The sequence below is a fragment of the Marmota marmota genome, unplaced genomic scaffold, assembly GCF_001458135.2.
Source record: "Marmota marmota marmota unplaced genomic scaffold, marMar, whole genome shotgun sequence".
NCBI lineage: Eukaryota > Metazoa > Chordata > Mammalia > Rodentia > Sciuridae > Marmota > Marmota marmota.
In genome coordinates, this window is record NW_026000249.1 from 29001045 (window position 1) to 29025454 (window position 24410).

The window sequence follows — 24410 nt, forward strand, 5'->3', positions numbered from 1 at the left end:
CTCGCGCGCGCGTGTGTGTGTGTGTGTGTGTGTGTGTGTGTGTGCGCGCGCGTGTTGCCAGGGATGGAACTCAGGACCTTGTGCATGCTAGGCAGGTGCTATCACTGAACTGCATCCTGAACCCTGGATAGCCAATGTTTTAAAAGCTCCTTCCCAAGAGTTGGTTATACCTAGGTTTCCTTTCTAATGTGTACCATAAGCATTAAATATTTTAAAAGTCTTTTTTAAATTAGAAAAACCAGTTCTTTTGAGGTACAAGGGATGGAATCCAGGGCCTTGTGCATGCTAAACAAGTGTTTCACTACTGAGCTACACCCCTGACCCCATAAAAGTCCTTTTTAATCATTAGATTTCTCTATATGGCAGTCACTTAAATACTTCATTGATTATATTATTGAAATGTAGCCTATTAGCAGTAAAATGAAGGCTAAATAAACCCAATTTATGGGATGTAGAGTAGAAGAGCAGAAATACACTATGTATACAACCAGAGATATGAAAAATCATGCTATATACATGTAATAAGAATTGTAATGCATTCCGCTGTCATATATAAATTTTAAAAAAAGATTTAAAATGCAAAAAAAGAGTAGAAGAGCAGAATCTATGGCTTATGTTATTCATGATGATGAAGCTTTCATTTAAGGATAGTTCAGTTTGGATACTTAGAACTACCTGCAATCAAACATTGCCCAGGGCTTGGCCTCATAGTAATTTCTGGAGAATTCTAGTGTTCATGTGTAGTACTTGTGTCTTTTTCTTTTTTGTGGTGCTGGTATTTATGCTAGGCAAGGCTCTACCACTGTCTTTTTGATGGGCATGGTTCATTTTCAGTCCAATAGCTTCTTTTTAAATCAAGCTGCACTGACCGGGCTAGGTGCTGATCATGCAGATACTTATTTAGGTTTGTAATTCAAAAGAATTCAAAGAAAGTTTAAGTATGTTTTCCTTAATAAATCTATGAATGTTTTCTGAAACTGTGATTATTTCTACCAAAAAGTCCAGTATATATATGTAATAAGAATTGTAATGCATTCCGCTGTCATATATAAATTTTAAAAAAGATTTAAAATGCAAAAAGAGTAGAAGAGCAAGAATCTATGGCTTATGATATTCATGATGATGAAGCTTTCATTTAAGGATAGTTCAGTTTGGATACTTAGATATACTCAATAGTTCAGTTTGGATACTCAAAATCAATATTTCTAGTAAGGTCTGAGAAGTTCTACACTGGGGACTAAGTGGAAATCTGGCTCAGAAGGAAAGCCCAGTTTGTGTCTGAATACAAAACAGCAATACAAAACACCTCCCCTGCAGTACAACTTTGAAAACCAATTTGGGCTACTCTGAGCCTTTACCTTACAAAAAGTCCTTGATCTTAAAAAAGGTCAGCAAATCTACTCAGCAGTGACCTTATTAATCATTGAAATAAACAAAATCTCCACTCTACAGCTTCTTACAAATATCTTACTAACTAGTTCTAGTAAAAGGGGGAATGACTTCTGTGGGAAATTCACACTTAGGAAACTGTGCTCTATTTCTGTACAATGTGTTAAAATGCATTCTACTATAAAATAAATAAATTAATTTATTAAAAAAGAGATAAAAACAACAAAAAAGAAACTTTTAGCACCAAATGACAGTGAACAATAGACATTTAAATAACAAGTGAATAGAAGTCAAATTCTAATTCAAATAACATAACAAAAACAATGATGATGATTAAGAAGATCATGATAATGGAATGCTACCAAGCTCTCCACGAAATAGAATGAATTTCAAGGGATTTCTAGTGCTCAAGGCAAATAAATTATTTAAAATAAATGTAATCTGAAATACTCAAATTGCTTAAAACAGCCAGGCATGGTAGCACATGACCCACAATACCAGTGATTTGGGAGGCTGAGGCAGGAGGATAGCAAGTTTGAGGCCAGTCTCAGCAATTTAACAAGCCCCTAAACAATTCAGTGAGACTCTCTCCCTCAAAAATAAAAAGGGCTGGGCTGGGATTGTGGCTCAGCAGTAGAGCACTCGCCTTGCATGTGCGGGACCCTGGGTTTTATTCTCAGCACCACATAAAAATAAATAAGTAAAATAAAGGTATTGTGTTCAACTACAACTAAAAAATAAATATTAAAAAAAATAAAATAAAAAAATAAAAAGGGCTGGGGATGTAGCTCAGTGGTAAAGTGCTCCTAGGTTTGATTCCCAGTATAAAAAATTACACAAAATAAATTACACAAAAATAATAATTACACAATAAAAATAAATTACACAAAAGCAAAGATTCAATTCCATATCTTGTCAAGTAAATTTCTTTCTTTCATTTTTTCTGACTAAAATTTGTTTCAAAACTATATTTTCCAACTTTCTTGCATCTGAGTAGGCATGTGACTAGTAGTACTTGCCAATGAAATGTGGGCAAAATTGATATAGCCTATTTCTACTCTTGACCCTACAAGATTCTCTATATTCTCTTCTGGCTGCTGGCTGGATGCAAGGGATGAAGAGGAAATTCCCAGGCACCGGGAGACAGCAAAGCCACAGGCTGGAAGAGGTCTGGGTCCCTGAATGACTTTGTAGAAGAGATTTCCCTTACCTACTGGCATTGAACTGTCAGGTGAGCAAGAGATAAGCTTTTCTTCTGATTAGTCACTCAAATTTTAGAATCACATGTTGTTATAGCTGTTAGCACTGATAAATATGTGCACTATGTAAAAAGCCAAAATCTGGTAATTAATTTGAACGGACCTAACTTATGGAATTCTAGAACCAAATATCAGATATATACAATAACATAGTTTGACGCTGAAGCAACACAACACTATTGGCTTAGCTTATTCCAAACTAGTCTTCATCAAAACAGAGCTCAACAGGATTGTAAATAAAATATCATAATAAAATTAGTTTGAGAAATGCTGTTAAAGTTCAATAGGTTTCTTTGCCTTAGGACATCTCAGAGCTGTCAATATAATAATGTCCATTGTGAATCTGCATAAAGGTACAAAAGAATGTAGCATTTTCCAAATTTATTTGGGCAATGAATAATTTAACCAATAAATTTAAGATCTACTTCCCCTTCCTACTATGGTAACACCCATCACTATCTCCCAGAAGGATGCTCTGTAGAATACACTCTGGGAACTTTTGCTCTAGTGTAATTTGTATCATATAGTAGATTAATCAGCATGAAACAGTTCTGGGACCCCAAAGCAAATATCACTCTCTTTTTACTGTGCTGGGGATTGAACCCAGGCCTTGCACATGCTAGGCAAGTGCTCTACCATTGAGCCACATGCTCAGCCCTCATTCTCTTATTAAGGGAAGGTTTTTCTTGTAAAATGACTAGCATGTATTAATATCATCAGAAGCACCCAAGAATGTGTTCAGTGCTAAAGCAAACCAGGTTGTCTAAGAAAGGAATTTTACTTAAACCATGAGTGGAGTGAAGGCAGAAATGTATGGGGCAGCTTGTTTTTTATTTGGGTCCCAATCTGCTGTTATTGGAGTCTGCCATATTAAATGATGGAATCTACTCATGTTTTAAGGAAAAGATACTGATTCTATGAAATCCAGCAATGATAAATATGAAATGTGTGAACAACAGTCCATTGCATAGTATCTCATTTGTTTTTCTCTCTCCTATATTCAGGCTTGTGGTAATGTTTTAAAACAATGGTTAAAGGAAATTAAAAAAATAATCACAGCTATAGATTAATGGATTCCTCTAATAGAAACAAAGAGACTGCAGTAAATTAGGGTTGTGCTATGTGCTTTAAAAAAACTCACATATCATTTGCATGCATATGTAATTTATAAATACATATGTATATGTATATAATTTTTCCACTGAATCTTGCTAGGCTATTGCATTCGTATTATACAAACACTTTATTTCAATTCTGAATTTATGATGGATGATTTTCCACATTTCTCAGAGATTTAAGGCAACTGAAATAGGATTGTTAGGGTGGATATCAGGATTTCTGAAAAGTAAAAAGGTATGCTTGATACTCAACGTGTTTCCCCAGCACCCCCCCCAAAAAAAAAGAATAATAAAAAATAAGACTTACATCTAGCAGTGTGTGAAGATGCTGATCTTGGAAAACACTGTGTAGGAAATCTAGGTCCTTTTCACTGCAGTCTGTAAGCGCATGAATCTCTTCCAGACTGTCCAGCACCTGTGAAACTGCTCCTGTGGGGGCAAACAGAAAGGAAAAAGCTAGTACAGGAAATCAATTTCAAACTAACCTTAACTTAATATTTAAGAACAAAAAATTAACATCAGAACTTGAAGGCTAGTGTCTTTACTGAAGGATAGGTTTAAATGAGTTTCCAATCATTTAAGGGCAGAGTATTTCAGGAAAGTTTGTGTTTGCAACAATGTATTTGGTGTGCTCTTCAATTTTCAAAGATAAGGTGAAGCTTGTCTTATTTGAATGAAGGACATTCATCAACTCTGAGCTACTAGAAGATCTGGGTGCAGCAAGTTGTATATCAGAAAGAATGGATGTCGGGATCCCAAGGTGTTTTGAAATATTATAGAAACAACAGGAGGGCCTTTTACACAGGGGAACTCCATCATGAAACAAAAGCCCGCTGTACCACTGGCTGCTCTGAAAAGCCATCTTTGCATTGTTCCTGGGTCCAGCTCCCCTCTCGCCGCAACCACCTCCGCCGCGCCTCCACCTCCGCCGCGGACTCCGGCAGCTTTATCGCCAGAGTCCCTGAACTCTAGTTTCCTTTTTAACCCACTGCATCGGATCACCGGCGTGCCCCACCATGTCAGACGCGGCCGTGGACACTAGCTCTGAAATCACCACCAAGGACTTAAAGGAGAAGAAGGAAGTTGTGGAGGAGGCAGAGAATGGAAGAGACGCCCCTGCTAATGGGAATGCTAATGAGGAAAATGGGGAGCAGGAGGCTGACAATGAGGTANTTTTCACTTTGAGACAGGTCTAAGTTGCTTAGGGCCTCGCTAAATTGCTGAAGCTGGCCTTGAACCTGCGACCTTCCTGCCTCGGCCTGCCTACTTGCTGGGATGACAAACGTGGGCCACCGCGCTCAATTCTTTTTCTATTTATTTTCTTATTAACCCCTTTTTTAGTAAGCATCATATTAGAAAGAGTGGATGATTGCTTTAGAAGTGAAAGGGAAATGCATAATTGTATGGTTTGAAAAACTGATAAGTTAGAGAAAAGATAAATACTATGTATAACGCTTGCAGGATAAGGAGCAGAGTGGCGCAGCGGAAGCGTGCTGGGCCCATAACCCAGAGGTCGATGGATCGAAACCATCCTCTGCTAGATCTGGGGTTTTTTGCTTCGCACCCCAGCGAGTATATGCACAAGGGCATCTTACTTAGATGCGCTTCTCTGACGGTATCTGGGTACAGTATCTCTGGGTAAATCATGTAGCCCAAGTAGCAAAATCAACGAAGATAGTAAAAGCACAACCGGGTCTGAGGCTGCTGTGCATGAGACGGAAAAAGTCTCCCCCGAGAATTTGAACAGAGGACGTGACCCGCGGGAGTCTCTCTGGTGCCTGCGGGGGGATATCAGCTTATTTTATTATTTAGAATAAATTATGTTCATACGACTTTTATGAACTTTTTGTCCATTTTGAGTAAAGCGAAATTCCTTAAATTTAGCAGGGACTTGTTGACTGGAGCCACCCCTCCACTTCAGGGCGCGACAGAGCCGGGATTCGAACCAGCAGATGTACGGCCCACGAGTCGGTTGCGTTACCGGCCGCGCCACCGACCCAGCTTCCCCGGGGGAGATGGTGCTTGACCTGTGGGAAGAGGAGTGCGGGGCCGCGGCCGACGAAAATGAACACGCCAAACCCGTCTTCTGGTTGCTTTCCCCCCAGTTTTCACAACTTTGAAGCCAGGGAAACCTCAGAACTAAACACAACGTAGTTTTCTTGGCTCCTTTGACTTTGCGCACGCACAACTTCTTCCTGGGCAATGGGAAAATCACTTGGATGCAACTTGTAAGACATCTTAGAGAAAATTATTTTCCCTATTGGGATGGGGCTTGTAAAATCGAAAGGAAAAGGAGATTGGGAAAACTAACCGGCACTGCCTGGGGGGACATCAAAAATGTCCCTCCCTCCGTAGTCGGCAGGATTCGAACCTGCGCGGGCAGACCCCAATGGATTTCTAGTCCATCGCCTTAACCACTCGGCCACGACTACAGACGCTTGGTATACTTTTTGATATCCTACATGTTAGAGTATATCGTGCACTTGGCATCTAAGCTTAGTAACAACTGAGTTCATGTCCTATCAATGAAAATGCACAGATAGCAACCATTTTCTGCTCCAAGCATATACGTGGTTAAGTCGAGAATGCCTTTGCAAATCAGCAATATGTTTAAGTAATTTTAAAAATTCCTCATATGTTTTGCCTAGTAGGAAATTTATCCTCAGTAATGATTCAGCTAAAGAAGTTTTTCAAAGGTCCTATATGAAAGGAAAGTGACCACAACACTCAGAGTAACCAAGAGATCTTTTTTCTTTTTTTTTTTCCTTTTTTTGTCTATGAAGTTGCTGTTTATTTTTTTGGCCTGTTTGATGTATGTGTGAAACAATGTTGTCCAACAATAAACCGGAATTTTATTTTGCTGAGTTGTTCTAAAAAAAAAAAAAAAAGCCCGCTGTAGGTGTGGGAGACAAACCTTCTGCTGGGAGCATCTGCCACTTAAAATAAACTTTGGAGGATTTTTAAGTCTCATACTTTAGCTACAAAAATCCCACTTCATTCCTTCTTTTCTTTACATGCAAAGTCAAGAAAACCAAAACCATTCTCATTCTTTTGGGCCCATGTTATTCAGAAGACAAAGACAAAGAGTATCTATACTAACTGATACTTCCAGATATCATATGCAGTTTCAAGACAATCCATGTTTGTAGGACAAAGTCACTACACTGCCACATTTCCTCTTATAACCAAGGACCCCTGGCAGGTAATAGCAAGGAAAGATACACACTGAGTAGTATCAAAGTCATTTGCATAGCCTTAAAGAAATGGTCGAGGGCTGGGGTTGTGGCTCAGGGGTAGAGCGCTCGCCTAGCAAGTGCAAGGTGCTGGCTTTGATCCTCAGCACCACATAAAAATAAATAAAATGAAGGTATTAAAAAAAAGAAAAAAGAAATGGTTGACCTCTTTTACTCTGCATATAATATGCACATATATCCTCCATCAGAAAAGAACCCTAAGAGTCTAGACTTCAGAATATTTGTATACACCAGAGAAAGTCTAAGAATAAATGTTCTATTGCACATTTAAGTCTTTGGATCAGTGGTTCTCAACCAGGGGCAATTTCGCTTCCCAAGGGAACATTTCTTAAAATCTTGAGATATTTTTGGTTGTCAAAACAGCAGGGAGAGGGCAGATACTGGCATCTAGAGAGAGAGGGATGCTGATAAATACCGTACAATGTCTGGGACAGCACTCCAACAACATTTATCTGTCCCAAAATGTTAGTAGTGCTGAGACTGATAAACCCTGCTTTCAATTAAAATAGATTTCTCTTCGGGAACTTTACACTGTGTCTAATTCTTCATATGTCAGATCTCATCCACTGTTGTGCACTTATTGGCGAGAATGTAAATTAGTACCATTTTTCTAGAGAGCAATCTGGTAACATACATTAAAAAGCCTTAAAAAGGTTCATGTGCTTGATTAAGGAATTCCACTTATTAAAAAACCTACCTTATGGAAAAAAGAATAGGAGAAGACTTACTTATACATAAGGATGTTTGTTGTATAAAATAAAGATAAATCTGACAGTGATTACATAAATTACAGAATATACATATGATGCAATATGTAACCAAATGGACATTATTTTTGAATTTGTGAAGATGTAGAGAAATCCTCATGATAGAAAATTCAAGATAGTAGAATGCAAAACCATATGCACTATATACTCCCAATTATGATTTAAAAATAAATTATATAACACAAACTCAGAAAAAAAACAGAATGAAATACACTAAAAAGGTAATAGTAGTTAACTTTATTTTCCTACTTAAACTTCATTCTGTTCTTGTACATATATATATGTTCAAAGTCTTCTATAAGAACAACAACAACAAAAAAGCTATATAAGCTACTGATTTTTGCAGCCCTATTTAATCATGTTAAAGATTTGATGTTTAAGCCACAAATCATGTGGCTATCCATGTGGAAATTACTATGGCTATTTTTTAAATTTGACTTTTTATTTTGAGATGGTTGTAGATACACACACATTTGTAAAAAGAGAGAGAAAAGAAAAGAAAAAACCTACAAAGATCTAATGTATTTTTACCCTCTTTCCTCCAACAGTAACATAGTGTGAAAATTTAGTACATTATCACAACCAGGATATTCACACTGATACAATCAAGCTATGGAATGTTCCATTACCACAAAGATCCCTCGTGTTGCCCTTTTATAGACATACTCATTTCCTTCCCATCTTATCCATCCTCATCCCTGGCAACTACTAATCTGTTGTTCTCCACTCTATAATTTTCTTTTTCATTTTAAGGATGAAAATGAAATTATACAGTATACAACCATTTTGGATTGTCTTTTTTTTTAAGGCCACATAATTTCCTGGAGATTTATCCAGGTTGCTTCTTGTGTTGTTTTCTCCTTTTTATTGCTGGGTAGTAGTCCATGGTATGGAATGTACCAGTTTGATGATTCATTTGTTGAAGTAGCTATGGATAATTTTTAATTTTGAATAACTAAGCCTGCCAGGGTATTGGTATTCTTTCACTAGATATTAAGTGGAATAAAAAATATACAATGCAGAAGTCAGTCCTCATCTCCCTTGGTATTCCTGAAGAGGTATTAACATAATCCAATTCCTTCTACCTGCTTTTCTTAGGACTTTTAATTTGTTTAAAGTGGAAAAAAAAAGAAAATTAGTTCAAAGCCAACTCTCTGTTTGTCTCTTATTGAAAGCCTTGAAAAGCAAGAGATGATATGAAGAGATCCATCCCAAATGCCCTCTGAACTTCTGACCCCAGCACATCATCAAAGCAGAATTAAATGATATTAGGATTATCAAATTATTAAAGCCAGTTCTAGGCTCCTGGACTTATGAAACTACAATAATAAAAATAGTCATGAAATTGTTATTTTGGAGGGTATATTTTTTAAAAGTCAACAGGTAACACAGAAACCTAACTACGATTTTCTCTCAGTTATCCTAGTAAAACTGGATTAAAGAAAGCTGTTTTTATCAAGTCTATCCAGCATTGCTTGTATTGATATACAATCCATGCATTTTATTAATAAGATATAAATAAGAACAACCTTGTATTAAACAAATACTAAGATGGCCAGTCTGATGACTGGGAAGCAATTTTGACGGTACCCAAACAGGTATGCATCATTTGTTGGTCTGTGAACTCCCTGAGTTGCTCTGGGCCATTCCTGTCTCCCCAGCATGCTCTGTGGGTTACTTATGTATGCACTTATTTACTCTAATTTCTGCATATAAGGTCCATAATATGACAGGTCTATATTTTATAATATTCACAAAATATGCACTAAATTAAACAAGTCATTAAGAAAGTGTAATAACAGCAGCTCCTAATTCTTGATTGTCCATTATGTGCCAGGACAACACAGGTGACCTTTCTAGACAGAGGACCTAGGTTCAAAGGGGCCCAGGAAGGGCACAGCTAGGAAGTGGTGGAGCCAGAAAACCCTGAGTTTGTCTGGTTCCAAAGTCTATTCTGCCTGACTTACTACACTAGTTGGCTGGGAAACTAGAGAAAATTTCAATAAGAACTATGATTTATTCATGGATATGGAGGTTGGAGAAGAGCTTGAACCTACTGGTTGGATCATAACCAACTTTTACTGAATGTTTTTGCTTTCTGCTAAGTACTAGGCATGGGCTGCAGAGAAAACATGAATATGAGCCGTATCCTTGAGAAAGGGTTCTCAGGCGGTGTGAAGTAGGCCTACTATACTGGAGTCAACAAAACAGCAGAGGTAAAAACAAAATGGAACACGTATAGGCTGTCTAGGGAGGAGCTGGAGCAGCCTCAGAGAAGGTGGATGAGCAGGAATTTACCACCTTCACAAAGGGGTGAATCTGTGCTGATGAGCCCACTGATGGATGTTTTGCTGGAAGGAACCAAATCAACGGTTGACCTGCATTTCCAGGAGGCAAGACCTACAGTCTCCACAGGTCTATTAAACCTCCTTGATCTTTTCTCTCTTCTGACCTGATTTATAGTCTTATAATGAACTTAGTGGCTTTCAATTATGAAAAGAAGTATTTTGCACTCAAGCTGTCCATTTCCGACTCTGAAAGGTGCCTCTAATTTCAAGTTTCTGTAATTAGGTAGGAACATTATAATTTTCCTTCCATATTTCCTTCATATTTTCAAATTGAATAAACATATTTTTGGCCTGATCTTAAAATCTTTCTTTACCCTTGACCATTTTAACACCTTCCCTTAACACCTATTCTAGTTTGTTATTTCTACTTTGAGTGTGGCCAGCAAAACCACAGAATACGTTCTTGATCCAGTAGATGTGCATAACTGATATCTGCAGTACAGAAACAAGCCCATTTAAAAACACCATAATACTGGGCATGGTGGCTCCTGCCTGTAGTCCCAGTGACTCAGGGGGGCTAAGGTAGGAGGACCTCAAATTTAAGGCTAGCCTCAGCAATTTAGGGAGACCCTGTCTCCAAATTTAAAAAATGGGGATGTTTTAAAAACTGAGCTATAAGTGGTAAAGTGCCCCAGGGTTAAATCTCTAGTACCACACAGACACAGACACACACACACACACACACACACACGCGCGCGCCTCATACTTTTTCAATTCATTATAAAATATAAATGGACACAAAGACATTGCTGGGGCCTTCCATTTGCTATTTGTTTCAGATTTTAAATATGGGCAATGGTGATAATTAATACAATACATACCTATTAAGGTGTGTACTTATTTACTGTTACAAGTATTCATTTCTAGATCAATACTGTCACATAAGAAAGAACTATTCACTTTTCTCAAAGATTGAGAAGGATGTTTTCCCTATAAAATCACTGAATAAGCTTATAACCACTGTGGGGGGAAAATCAATCAATAAATAGCACACAAATTCTCCTCAGAGGACACTTTACTTAATGGCAGGACTGTGGGCATCTTATATGTCTTTGTATTCTGGCCTGTGCTTTGTACAAAGACACTCCAAAAAAAGATACTTGATTGAAATGATTTTTTTTTTTCTGAGCACATTCTGAAAAATTGAAAGGAAGTATTAGAACAAAAGATTTAACCACAGAAAACAATTTATTTTATACTATTGTTTCTGTAAAGTCAGAATGAAAATTATTTTAATACTAATATTTGTGTAATAGTTTATAATTTCCTGAGCGCTTTCATACTTATTATCTTATGTGATTTTACAATAACCCCATCTGAGGTTAAGTATTTTTGTATTTGAAAAACTGGAGATTTGGTAGGGTTAAGTGACCCATCCAAGAGCCACAAACAGTGGGCAGAAGAGTGAATCCTAGGATCCAAGTCTCTGACTTCTACTCCAGTGCTCCTTCTGCTACAGACTGGCTTCCCCAAACCATGTTTTACTCTCAGCAAGGTACTGAAATAATCTGCATTTGGTAATGAGGGGATGCCCAATTTCTATTATGTCTTTAATCTGAATGTTATTTACCATATAAGGGTTTTTTGAGCTGTTGATCCAAACTTTCACATTGATGAATTTATTAGAAACCATTATGCCCTGCTTTCAGAATAAGATTTTACTTTACTTTTTTGCCTAGTTCATTTGGAATCAAGTTTGTATTTAATGATCAGGTTGATAATCACACATTTTAACTTTGAAAACTTCTATTTTTTTACAAAGAATTTCATTGATATATACAAGTCTCTCAAAACATTTCCTGCTACTATTATGAAATAATATTTAAAAATCAACTGTTTTAAAAATGTTTTCTAAGCCCATTTCTTTAAAGAGAAATATGCTTCTAAAGTCAATAAAAGCTTTGGGTCTAGAATGATTTCATTACAAGAGTGGAAAGATCTCCTGAAAAAGTTGACTGAGTAAAAATAACCCCAAAGGAGGACAGAAAATAAACAGTAGAATGTTAAAACTGAAAAATTCTGTGTCAAAGTAGGCTGTCTGTTTTAAAACTGCCTTCCAAACATTTTACTATGAAAAATTCCAAACACAGAAAATTGGAAAGAACTGTACATATCACTTACATCCTACAACTGTTAACAGCTTGCTGTATTTGCTTTATCACAAGCCAACCATCCATCCATAAATTCACCTTATTTTTCTTTCATTTCAAAGTAAATGAGAGAGTGGCTAATACTGACCACTTCATTCCTAAACTGAACTTTGGTAAAGGTTTCAATCCTTTTTCCTCTCTCTCAGGTAAAATTTACAAAGAGTGAAATACACAAATCTCAAGTGTGCCATGCAATTAGTTTTGATGCACCTACGTTTCCTAGCAATTATTTCAATAAAAATTTGTGAATATGTCTTAAATTATATGTATAGCTATGAAACCCAGAATCACTAGCAAATCTAGTATCTGAATTGGCTCTAATTTCTCCTCCTGAAGAGTATTCAATAATCTCTCTTTCCTATTATATTAGTGATGCATTAACACAACACTATATCACTACACACAGATTTTTATCACCCAATCAAAACCTTTCCTTGCGCTGGGCATGGTGGTGCAAGCCTGTAATCTCAGCAGCTCAGGAGGCTGAGGCAGGAGGATCGCAAGTTCAAAGCCAGCCTTACCAACTTAGCAAGGACTTAAGCAACTTAGTGAGATCCCATCTCAAAATAAAAAAAATAAAAAGGGCTGGGGATATAGCTCAGTGATCAAAGCGCCCTTGGGTTTAATCCCTGGTACCAAAACCAACCAAGCAACCAAAGAAAGAAACCCAAAAACCCTTTCCTTGACAGAACAATAACATTTAAAAATTGTTTACTAAGGTGTACTTTATTAAGTTAAAATTTACCAATTTAAGTGCATATTGTCATTACTCCAAAACCTGTCCCTTTTGTCCCTCTATAGTCAAGCTCTGCTGGCTTCCCCTGGAACAGCTTTTATTCACATTGCACAAAGCAAATTCTGGTTTTCAATCAAGTTATAAGTAACAGTAAATCTTGCAGTGGAAATTGTGTTTTGGACTTACAAATCTGTGTTATATCCAATTCAAATTATAAAAGCTTACACATGGTGATAAATATTTTAGATTCTTTATGTATAGATTATGGTATGGACATCTCAAATTTTATTAGTTAAGGGAAGCAAATTCTCCATATGTATTCTGTCAGAATATAGATGCTATCATTCTAGTGCCATTATGCTTATTAAAGTAGTCTGTGTTTCCAAATAGCAACATCTTTGAGCCCAATGTTTTCAAAGTACTTTAATAACATTCTGCTGGCTCTTTGGTGCCCATCTGTGTAAAGCTTTTTAACTAAGGAAAAACACTACTGATAATGCTCATTCCCAAATGACAGGTCTGGCCAACTGAAAGAGGAAGAGGGGAAGGAGGAAGAGAGAGAGAGAGAGAGAGAGAGAGAGAGAGAGCGCCAGAGTGGAGAGTGCTAAATCTTATATGGAAAGAGCCTTACATTTTAATAGTCATTAGGTTGTATGTGGTGAGCAGCTTCTAAAATGGACCCCTATATGATTCTTGTTCCCTGATATTCTCACCCTCATGTGATCAATTCCCTCCCCTGGAGTGAGGGCTGGGTTTACAGACTCACTTTTAATGAACAAAATAAGGCACAAGTTATATGATATCACTTCTCAGATAAGGTTATAAAGATTATGTCTTCTATCTTAGGTGCTGTTACTCTTGCCCTCTCTTTGATTATAGACGCTGGGGAAGCAAGCTGCCATGTTGTGAATAGTCCTATAGAGACACCCACAACCAGTGAGGAACTGAAGCCTGTCAATAACCATATGATTTACTAAGATTTTTTTTTGTGGTCCAGCCCTCAAGGGAGATGGGAGCTCTGAACTATAATCTTGAGAGAGATTTTGAGCCACAGGCACTCAGCTAAACCAGGCTCCCATTCCTCATCCACAGAAACTGAGATGAGATAATTCATTACACAGCAATAGATAATTAATATACTGTGAGAGTTTCATATTGGCTGCAATTTGAGCTGCAAATAACTTATGCAAGAAAATGTGACAATAAATTCAATTATAAGCACCCAGATTTTCTATTTTATCTTTGTCTTTTTATCTACTTTCCTCTTAGTAAACACAACTTTGAGGTAAAGGTTTTTTTTATTTTTAATTAATTTTTAAAATTGAGATAGTTATAGATTTACATGCTTTCATAAGAAATAATACAGAGAAATGCCTTCTGTACCTTGCTCAGTTGCTGCATTGGGAACATTTTACAAAGTTATAGTATATCACAAGCAGAATACTGTCACTGATACAATCCACCTATTTTATTCAGATTGCCTCAGTTTTATTTAGACTCATTTATATGTGTATATTTCTTACATTTTAATTTTCTCACATACTCAAATTATATCCCTTTGTCATTAAAATCTAGCCATCATATTATTCCTTTCAAATATCTATTTGGTAGTCAAAGTTGTTAAGAGACATGATTTCAGAGTTTATTTCACAGCTCCCTATTAATAAACTGAAAATGGACTCAGTAACAGAAAGTAATGAAACCATTTGGAGGTCATGTCATTGTCAAATGAAAATTCACTTACCCTGAAAGTTTTCTTGAAATCCAACTATAAAATAAAACATTACCCTTTCCCCAGAATTAATGTATTTGTGTTTGAAATTCAGATGTGAAATGATGTAAGATGTGGTTGAAATTTTAACACTGCCTCTTTTTCTTCTTATGAAAGAAGTAAGAAGGGAAGATTCGTGTAAGAATACTTCAGGAAATCAATATATCCAGGTTTTCATTTCATGGTCAGACAGTGTTAAAATTCAGATTTAAACATCTAAACACAAACAGCCAAGGAAAAAGTCAAGCTGATTACAAACCATGCAAAGCCAAACACGTTTGCATAAAAGATTAACCTTAGAGGAAAACAAAGGGATACCTACTTTCTGCTGCTAGAAGTCCTAGGAGGAAGGCAGCATATGGACAAACAACAAACAGTATGATTTTAGAGCAAACAGGTTATCAAGCCACAGTTGGGCCCACCAGATGAGCCACAAGAAGCAGCAGTCCCCCGGCTGACCCCAAAGGAAGTCCTTGTGTTTCACGAGCACAATCACCAGGACTGATTAGGATTTCAGACATCAAATACTGGGTTCTAATTCTGACTTCTCTGATTTGAGATATGAGAATGGAATATTTCTGCTTTGACTTCTTAAGCAACAAAGCAACAGTACATTGTTTATCAGAAGATTAAACTTCATGGATTCTAGTAAATGTACAATGGATGAATTTCAATAATCAAAATAGAAAAACATCTTTTATAAAAAATCATTTTATATTGTAAATGATATAACATAAGCATGTTCAACTTTCCTTTAGATTACAAACTGGAAAGCTGGTTAGTTTTTAAATTGTGATTTTAAAATATTCATATTTTCCTTAATGCATACAGTATTACTCATTCCCATCATAAGGTTTGATTTAAGAAAATATATGCTGGATTTTGGGAGTAGGCAGCTTTATGGCTCTTCTCAAATATTGGGATTTCATAGCACAGCAGAACTGCAAGAAATCTGGGGGGACCAAATTAGGATTGCCCATTATTAATTCTGTCAAATAAGGTCATTAAAAAAACTGACCTATCATTATGATCTTCATAAAAAAGCATTGTCTAAAGGTGGAACACAAAGACAGCCCATCTCAAGAAAGGACAGTTGCTGACTTTACATTTTCCATCTTTTTATCCCCTCTTTCCTTGTCCCCCACCGCCCCACCCTACAAACACATGTTTTGTGATCCTTTTCTCTTTTTGCCATGGGCTTGAATGAATTTTCAGGTGATGATGGAAAGTGCTTTGTGTTTTGTTCTCTAAAACAAAGCCATACAAATTTCAACAGAAAGACACCAGAAAGAATAACTTTGGGAACTTAAAATAAATGATGCAGAATTTAAGTATTAGTAGAAGTAGATAAGAATTCAGGTATAAAAATTAACGAATACACTTTAAAAATGAAATTAAAAGTAATGAAAAGCAAACATACAGATGTTTTAATTTATGAAAGTGCAAAGCTTTATGTGAGTCCAATTAAAATATATAATTGGCTTTCTGCAACCAACCATATAACCACTATTGCTTGGTTGCAGATAAAGGACACTTGCTGGCAGATTAGCTATTTGATAAATAATGCTGGCCATAATAGTAGAATGCCTTCCTTTAAATGACTTAGTATTAAAAATTGACTTTAAGAATGTATGAATAATTCCTGATAAGTATGTGAAATTTAGGAAAGTGTTAGAATTTTCTTCAAAAATTTTCTTTGTTTTTTTACTTTTGAATATATAAAATTTTCTCCTCAATTAGGGTAGGTGATTGGCATTAGACATGTACAGAGCATATTAATTCAATTTTTTTATTTGTAGACCCAGACAATGCCATTAAAAAATACTTATGATAGACATTTAGCATATCAAATGAAAATATAGACTGCCTACAAGATCATCAAGACCCAGGAATTTAAAAAGAAAGGAAAAGGAACTGGGTATGACTGTAGGAAGTAGAAAGCAAGAAGGCTGTGGAAGACTAATATGAGGGTTTATAGGCTACCTGCAAAATTGTGTAAGAAGTTTCTTTTTGTAGTTTAAGAATCAAATACTAGAGCTGGGGTCATGGCTCAGTGGTAGAGTGCTCGCCTAGCATGTGTGAAGCAGAGTTCGATTCTCAGCACCACATATGAAAAAATAAATAAAATAAAGGTCCCTCAACAGTTTAAAAAAATCAAATACTATGGGCACAGTGGAGCATGCCTGTAATCCCAGCTAATCTGGTTTAGGCAGGAGGATGGCAATTTGAAGCCAGCCACGGCAATTTAGTGAGACTCTACCTCAGAATTAAAAAATAAAAAGGGCCGTGGATGTAGCTCAGTGGTAGAGCACCCTTGGGTTCAATCTCCAGGACTGCAAAAATTAAAAATCAGAAACTATTTCAAATAAATTATCTAAAGGTTATACTAAAAATGAGAAAAAAATGAGTAATAAAAATATATTTAATAGAAAATAAGCACATTTATAAAGTGATTTCTTTCCCTAAAAGAAAAATCTACCTCTTCCCAGAAAAGAACATGTAAGAGTTATTAAATTATTGCTAGACAGAGGTAAATATTAATTAAGGGCCAACACTAAAGATTAGGTATATGAAGTGATTTGCAAGGACCATACTGTTTTCTTGGACCATTTCCATACATGCAAATAAATTATAGTAGAAGTATTGACCTAAAATCTCGCAGAGATTTATACTATATATATATTCCAAGCATGCAACTGTTAAATGTAGTCACATTGTGACATAAGAACTATTTCTGGGTCTGCTGGCCCTAAAGAGGGTCAAATGTAATCTAAGTGGGAGGAGAAAAGACTGAAATTCAAGCTGGGTGTGGTAGTGCACACCTGTAATCCCAGAATTTGGGAGGCTGAGGCAGGAGGATCACAAATTCAAGGTTAGCCTGGGTGATTTAGCAAGCAAGACCCTGTCTCAAAATAAAAAACAAGAAGGGCTGGGGATGTGGCTCAGTGGTAGAGTGCCCCTGAGTTCAAGTACTGGCCTCAAGACACAAGAGCAAAATTTGAGCTAACAAAAAGTCACAGGGAGAAGGAACAAAATGTATTGAAAGGCAAAAAAGATAACATGATAGGGAGTATGGGAGACCATACCTATAAGCACAACCTTGCCTTTCATGTGGTAAAGGTTCTGGATGGTTACCAAGCCAGCACAAGAGGAAAACAGAAAGGCTTTCTCCTCAGAGTTATTTCTAGTCTAAGATTCCCATTTCTGAATATTTTTGGAAATCACCTTCACTCAAAAGAGGAAGATTCATATCCCAATTGGTAAAAATCAAAATGAGGAACTATATACCTGCTGAATGGGAAACTCTGATGCTGTCATCTTGCACAAGTTAAAAGCACCTACTAACTGGCCAGAAATTGTGAGTATGTTTGTGTACATATGTGTGTGTGAGCAGAGGAGGGCAGAAGTATAAATAATGACAAATGTTTCTGGTTCCAACAGAGAACAGGTACACTCCTTCTTTTCATCTTGTTGACTGTGGGACAAACAACTCATACTTTGGGCTGTGGTTCCAATGATGATAGATGAGTATTGAAAATGCCAGTCCAAGAGTACAAAAAATCAAATCAGCAGTGCAAAGTCAAACACATGACAGATATTGAGTGTCTTTAATGAAAGAAAGAAGAAAAGCTGAGGCCAGATGACATAACTCAGGAGTTAATAAAGAAATGCATAAATAAAAATATAAAACTCTGACACACACACACACACACACACACGCACACACACACACGCATGCATCTGCATGTACGTATACATGTAGCTGGAGGATTTTTAGTAAATGCTCCTTGAAAATATCTCATTGGCAAGTTGGAAGTCTGAGCATTTTATAAAATGATTTCATGAACACTATCAGATTTTTTCAGGAGTACCTGTACACAATTCATCAAAATAGGTAACTCTTCTATGTTCTTCCTCCTTGAATACTTGTATCAAGGGTTATAGACTTTATATAGAGAGAAGAACTTGATCACTTTTCAAGACAAAGCTCACAAGACAGCTTTACATTGAAAGATTCATTTTAAAGCAGTGCTGTCTCAAAGTCTGACTTAACATGATTGGCATGGGGGAAATCTTACATCAGAAGGTTTTGTTGAGGGAGAAGGTGATTGGAAAGATTCAAAAAGTCTGAAACTATAATGTTGGACTAGGTGAAGTGTAATTACGGGTCTGAAGTGCAGAAAGGGGAAGAAGTATTACTGAGACAAAAAGAAAAAAGTGAAATGTTGGTTTTGGAGCGGTAGGGGAGGGACACTTTGGAATTAAAATGAAAAAGAATGAGACACATGTAGGTAGGATGTGGTTGCTGACAAACTGCCTTAAAATCCTTTGGGGGATTTAAATTCATATACAAAAGTTTACTTACAACAAAAGAGAAAGGATGTAGATGCCAAGTGAGTTACACGGCTGAATGGACCAATTATGCAATTACCTGAGGAGGTAGGGTCTTCAGAGAAATCTGGCAACTCTTCAGGGGGATCCCCATAGAATGAGTTGAATTTGTGACTTGACACAGCGGCTAGCACTGCTCCCTGAAGCAGAGATGAAAAACATGATTAAAACAAATACACAAATATAAAAAGTTCATTAAGTAGTTATCTGAAGAATTGTTCAGACAGTCCAGTACAGAGGAGATGTTGGCTGGAAGAGAGATAGCTTTTAAAATAATTTTGAAGCCCTTTAAATAAATTACATATGCATACATCAAAATAACACTGCTGGGAATTGCAAAAATGTATGAACTGGGGCTGGGGTTGTGGCTCAGTGGTAGAGCACTTGCCTAGCATGTGTGAGGCCTGGGTTTGATTCTCAGCATCACATATAAATAAATGAATAAAAAAATTTTAAAAAAGTGTATGAAATAATTACATCTTGAACTCAAATATGTACCACACAATGGAATATTTGGTAGTCATTATTAAAATGTTGCTGCAGAAGGATGTTTAATGAAATGGAAACATGTCTGTGATGAATTTCACCTTGAAAACAAGGTACGGTATGATCTCATTTTTGGAAAAAAATGTTAATATAGATATAGTCAACATACACCAGAATATTCATAATATTAATTATGCTTGGATAGTAGGATTATGAGCCATTTTTCTTTTAAAAATAATTTTTCCTGGGGCTGGGGATGTGGCTCAAGCGGTAGTGTGCTCACCTGGTGTGCATGCGGCCCGGGTTCAATCCTCAGCACCACATACAAACAAAGATGTTGTGTCCGCCGAAAACTAAAAAATAAATATTAAAAATTCTCTCTCTCTCTCTCTCTCTCTCTCTCTCTCTCTCTGTCTCTCTCTTCTTTAAAAAAAATAATTTTTCCTCCATTCTTTCTGTTTTTAACAATGATCATGTGTTACTCTTGTATATGAATTCCCAGTCAGGCCAAACAAAAGAATAAACTGAATGTGACTTTCAAGCCATGTGCGCAGCTTCAGCCTGAGCTCTGGTTGAGGATCATTGCCATGTTGAGGGCCTGGCAGACCTAGAGCTGTTGAGTGGAGAAAGGATGAGAATTATTGTTTCCAGAACAGGAAGACTGACAAAACTTCCAGGTTTGTTCCCTAGCTCTGCCACTTTCCAGCTATAGGACATTACTTGTGTAATGCATTTAATCTCACTAGGTTTTCTTATATGTATACTGAGTGTACTAAACTGACATACTTTACAGGATTATCAAAAGTCATAATGTACATGAATGTGCTTTGCAAACTATAAAGAATTGTATAAGTGGGAATCATGACTAGCCCTACAAATAGAGAGCCAGAACATAAGCACAGCCATTTGCCAGTCTACACAAAATTGCTCAAATCACCTAAGTTGTCTAAGTCTATAGTAGTCTTTGTCTGAATTTTAAATATTGAACTCTTGAATTTTTTTGAAAAGAAAGATACATCTCTTAATGTGTAGGTATTTGTTAATAAATCCACGAAAACATTAATAGAAATATACTTCCACAAAGATAACTTTTGAGGGGGTTTGTGTTAGGTTTTGTTTTTGTTTTTTTTTTCCTCCTACAAATACAAATTGAAAAATAGACTATAAAAAGGGAAGAACAAAAACAACAAAAGAAAACAAAACAGAGACCTGCTGTTGATGCTACCATTTTAGGCAAATTTCAATTTCCAAAAGTTCAGGGTCAGTGCAGAAAGGTTCTAATGCAGAACTATAACAACCATGTTGAAAAAAAAAACAGTAGTGAATGTTGAGTTCTTCTTTCCACAGAAGAATTGTATTTCACTTTACATATTATACATGTTCCCTAAAGCTAGGTGGTAATGGAATTTTTATATATCAAATCATATTTCCCACACACTGAAACTAGACTTTTAGAGATGCATTATTTTTATTTCCAAATAAAGTTCAACTGAGTTTTTGATATGTTAGTTTTAAGGCCTGTTCTAGCTACTAAAATAGTCCAAGATCTATAAATACTTATACTATTAGGGAAATACTATTTAAAAGAACCCTGAGAAATAGATTCTTTTGAAGCCATTGTAGCAAGTTCCTAATTTGTCTTATGGCTAGCAGTTTTGTTTATTTAGTTCTCTAAACTCAGTGACCGCACATGGTTCAAATGTTGAATGCTGAGTTATTATGTAAAACAGTAAAATAGTTCCAAAACAGTTCATGGATTCTTAGAATTTTATTAAAGTTTGAGAGTCAATCTTATAAATGGCTCTTCTAGGAGATTCAGTTTTGCAAATGGGAAAACTGAGGTCCAGAGAGGCTTAGCAACATGTGAAGATTACTGTCAACTTAGAGACATAATCAACAGCAGGCAGAATTGAGGTCTTACTCTGCCCAGTTCAAGGATTTCTACTATACTAGGAGTCAAAAAATTTTTGTGTGTGAAGGGATAGACAGTAGATATTTTAGGCTTCATTAGCCATATGATGTATTTTGCAACTACTCAACTCCACCTCTGTGGCATGAAATCAGCAATTGATGAAATATAAATAAAGATACAGTGCTGTGTTCCAATAAAAATTTATATCTAAATCTATATATCTATATCTATAGGTAGTAAACTGAATTTGGCCCCCAGGTTGTAGTTTACCAGACTCTGTACTATATAATCACTTTGGAGATCCTCTGTGTACAACAGTAATATAAAATCTGAGCTTATACAAATAGTTCTTCAAATTTTCTGCATTAATTTAGTAGGTACACTTTAGTATGTTTTAAGGATGAAACATAATTTTGAGTTAAGAATACTATTCATAATATATTAAGAAAAATAATATTAAAGTTGAAATTTTCTCCTTTAAGTACTAGAAAACAAATTTCTAAACAAACTTTTCCTACTTGTGCACAGTTCAGGAATGCAAGAGACTGATCAGTAAGTCAGAGAAACATGCAGGGTATACTATTGCAATTGCAAAATGAATAAAGGAAAAAAAATCACAGAAAGTCATCAGAAATCTTCCTTGCTTTCCATATACACAGGGAATAAATGGTTTTATCCTCTTAATTGAATTACATGGTTTCAACTTACCATGTCCTAAACTGATTGCAATAAATCATTTTAGGACATGGTAATACAGAATATTGCTTCTATTTATATCGGAAATTTGCTTTCTAGGTGTAGAAATATTTTATGAAATAAAGAAAATGATTTCTAGAACAGATTCCCTCCTAGATAGACAAGCTCAGATACCCATAAACATCTCTTTGCTCATAACTCCTTCAGGAACTATCTCCCTGGTCAGAGTGCATGTGCACTCCCTTAAGAGACCCACACCCCCAGAGCACAGATTTTCTTCATAGCCTAGGTCACACAGTTTGTCTCATGTATCCTTATATTCAATTTGACAAAATATGCTCCTTATATTTAGTCCTGTATTCAGGACTACGTAGTTTATAAAAGAAAGTATTGTTTCTAGAGGATTAAAAAAACCCAAGTATTAAAATTTTAAACTTATGGGCAGGGGATGTAGCTCAGTGGTAAAGCACTTGTCTAGCATACATGAGGCTCTGGGTTCCATTCCTATCACTTCTAACAAACAAGTAAACAAACATCTCTAGAGTTGAGTATGGAGGAAACCCCCCAACATCTAAAATGTCTGGTAACCAAAATGGGGAAAAGAAATTTTCCATCATCACTTACAGAGATAACGTAAAATAATGAAAGAAAGGAAGATAAAAAGACATCTTTGATCACATGCAGGGTTCCATAAGCTTTGTTTACCTACACTTTCAAAGTAGTCTGAAAATGATGTGAATAATTTCTAATTATCTGAATAATTTTCTTAGAAATTTGTTGTCTCCTATAGCCTGCTAAAGAGGTTAAATGCCAAAATGAATGTATGAGTATGGAAAAGAACAACTTTCTGGATTGTTAAGCATTGATACTATTATACCCATAATGAGTAATTATCTTGAAATTTCAGCAAAGGTAGTCAGATAAGTAAAATGAGTAATATTTTATATTCTGGCATTAAAAAGTCACCATCATCTACATCCATAAGACTAGGATCCTAAGAATAAGACATATTCTATGCTTGTATAAATATGTTAAAACAGATTCTACTGTCATGTATAATGAAAAAGAACCAATAAAAATTAAAAAAAAAGATTAAAAAAGAAAAAAGTCTCACAAGACTTTCAGCATGAGAAAAAGTTTCAACTGTGCAAATAATAAACTATCAAAAATGCAGTCAACATCATTTCTGGCAGTGGAAAACTAGAAGCAATCTCCATGACCACAAACTGGTTAATTATATTACAGTTTGTATATATAATGGAATAGGTATATGACCATTATAGTTTGTGCTTAGAATAATGACTCCCAATAAAGTGGACATGTCAGAATCACCCATGAGCCTTTTTAAAAATACACATCCCTTCAACTTCACATATTCACCTAGCAATGAGGGAGGGAGGCGTGGTCCCTTGGTTGAATGGTGCAGTGAGCCACTGTTAGTGATGGCAAATATGTTATATCTCCCAAGTGTGCTGAAGTAGAAACCAGTATTTAAAACCAATATTTTGTTATAAGGTAAAAAAAGAGTGGGTTTTGTGAAATTCCCATGAGATAAAATTAACCATCTTACAGTGTATAATTCAGTGGTATTTAGTACATTCACAATTGTCTGGTTCTAAAAAATTTTCACAACTCCCCCAAACCCTGATACCCATTAAGCAGACACTTTTCAACAACTATCACTAATTTGCTTTCTGTCTCTATGGATTTAGAAACATAAATACCTATTCTAGATATTTCATATACACAGAATCATCTAATATGTGGCATTATGTTTCTTTTTGCATGTGGATATTCAATTGTTCCAGCCCCATTTGTTGAAAAGACTAATTCTTTCTTCCTTGAATCTCCTGGGAAGTTTTGTCAAAAACTGATTAGCCATAGCTGGGTGTGGTGGTGCATGCCTGTAATCCCAGTGACTCAGGAGGTCGAGGCAGGAGGATCATGAGTTCAAAGCCAGTCTCAGCAACTTAGCAAGGCCCTAAGCAATGTAGTGAGACCCTGTCTCAAAAATAAATAAAAAGGACTAAAAGGACTGGGGTTGTGGCTCAGTGGTTAAGTGCCCCCTGGGTTCAATACCCAGGACAAAAAAAAAAAAAAAAAAAAAAAAAAAAAAAAAAAAAAAAAAAAAA

At 36.0% G+C, this 24410-nt stretch overlaps 1 protein-coding gene and 2 non-coding genes across 11 annotated transcripts in view; 1 reads left to right on the top strand and 2 right to left on the bottom strand.

The window, feature by feature from the left end:
- The window catches only part of Cask (calcium/calmodulin dependent serine protein kinase), a 224306-nt gene that overhangs the window by 82026 nt on the left and 117870 nt on the right, over positions 1 to 24410 (bottom strand). For 6 of the 9 annotated variants that reach the window (XM_048796315.1, XM_048796314.1, XM_048796313.1 and 3 more), the window contains exons 8-10: positions 19225 to 19324; positions 15115 to 15132; positions 4074 to 4195 (exon numbers count right to left, since the gene is read on the bottom strand). In XM_048796315.1, the coding sequence (XP_048652272.1) occupies positions 4074 to 4195; positions 15115 to 15132; positions 19225 to 19324 (240 nt within the window). The remainder of the gene's footprint in view (positions 1 to 4073; positions 4196 to 15114; positions 15133 to 19224; positions 19325 to 24410) is intronic. The other 3 variants (XM_048796316.1, XM_015488115.2, XM_015488113.2) reach the window with 1 other exon arrangement.
- Positions 5235 to 5306, top strand: Trnam-cau. The gene has a single exon. It is a non-coding gene; the product is annotated as a tRNA-Met (tRNA).
- On the bottom strand, positions 6117 to 6198 carry Trnas-aga. The gene has a single exon. It is a non-coding gene; the product is annotated as a tRNA-Ser (tRNA).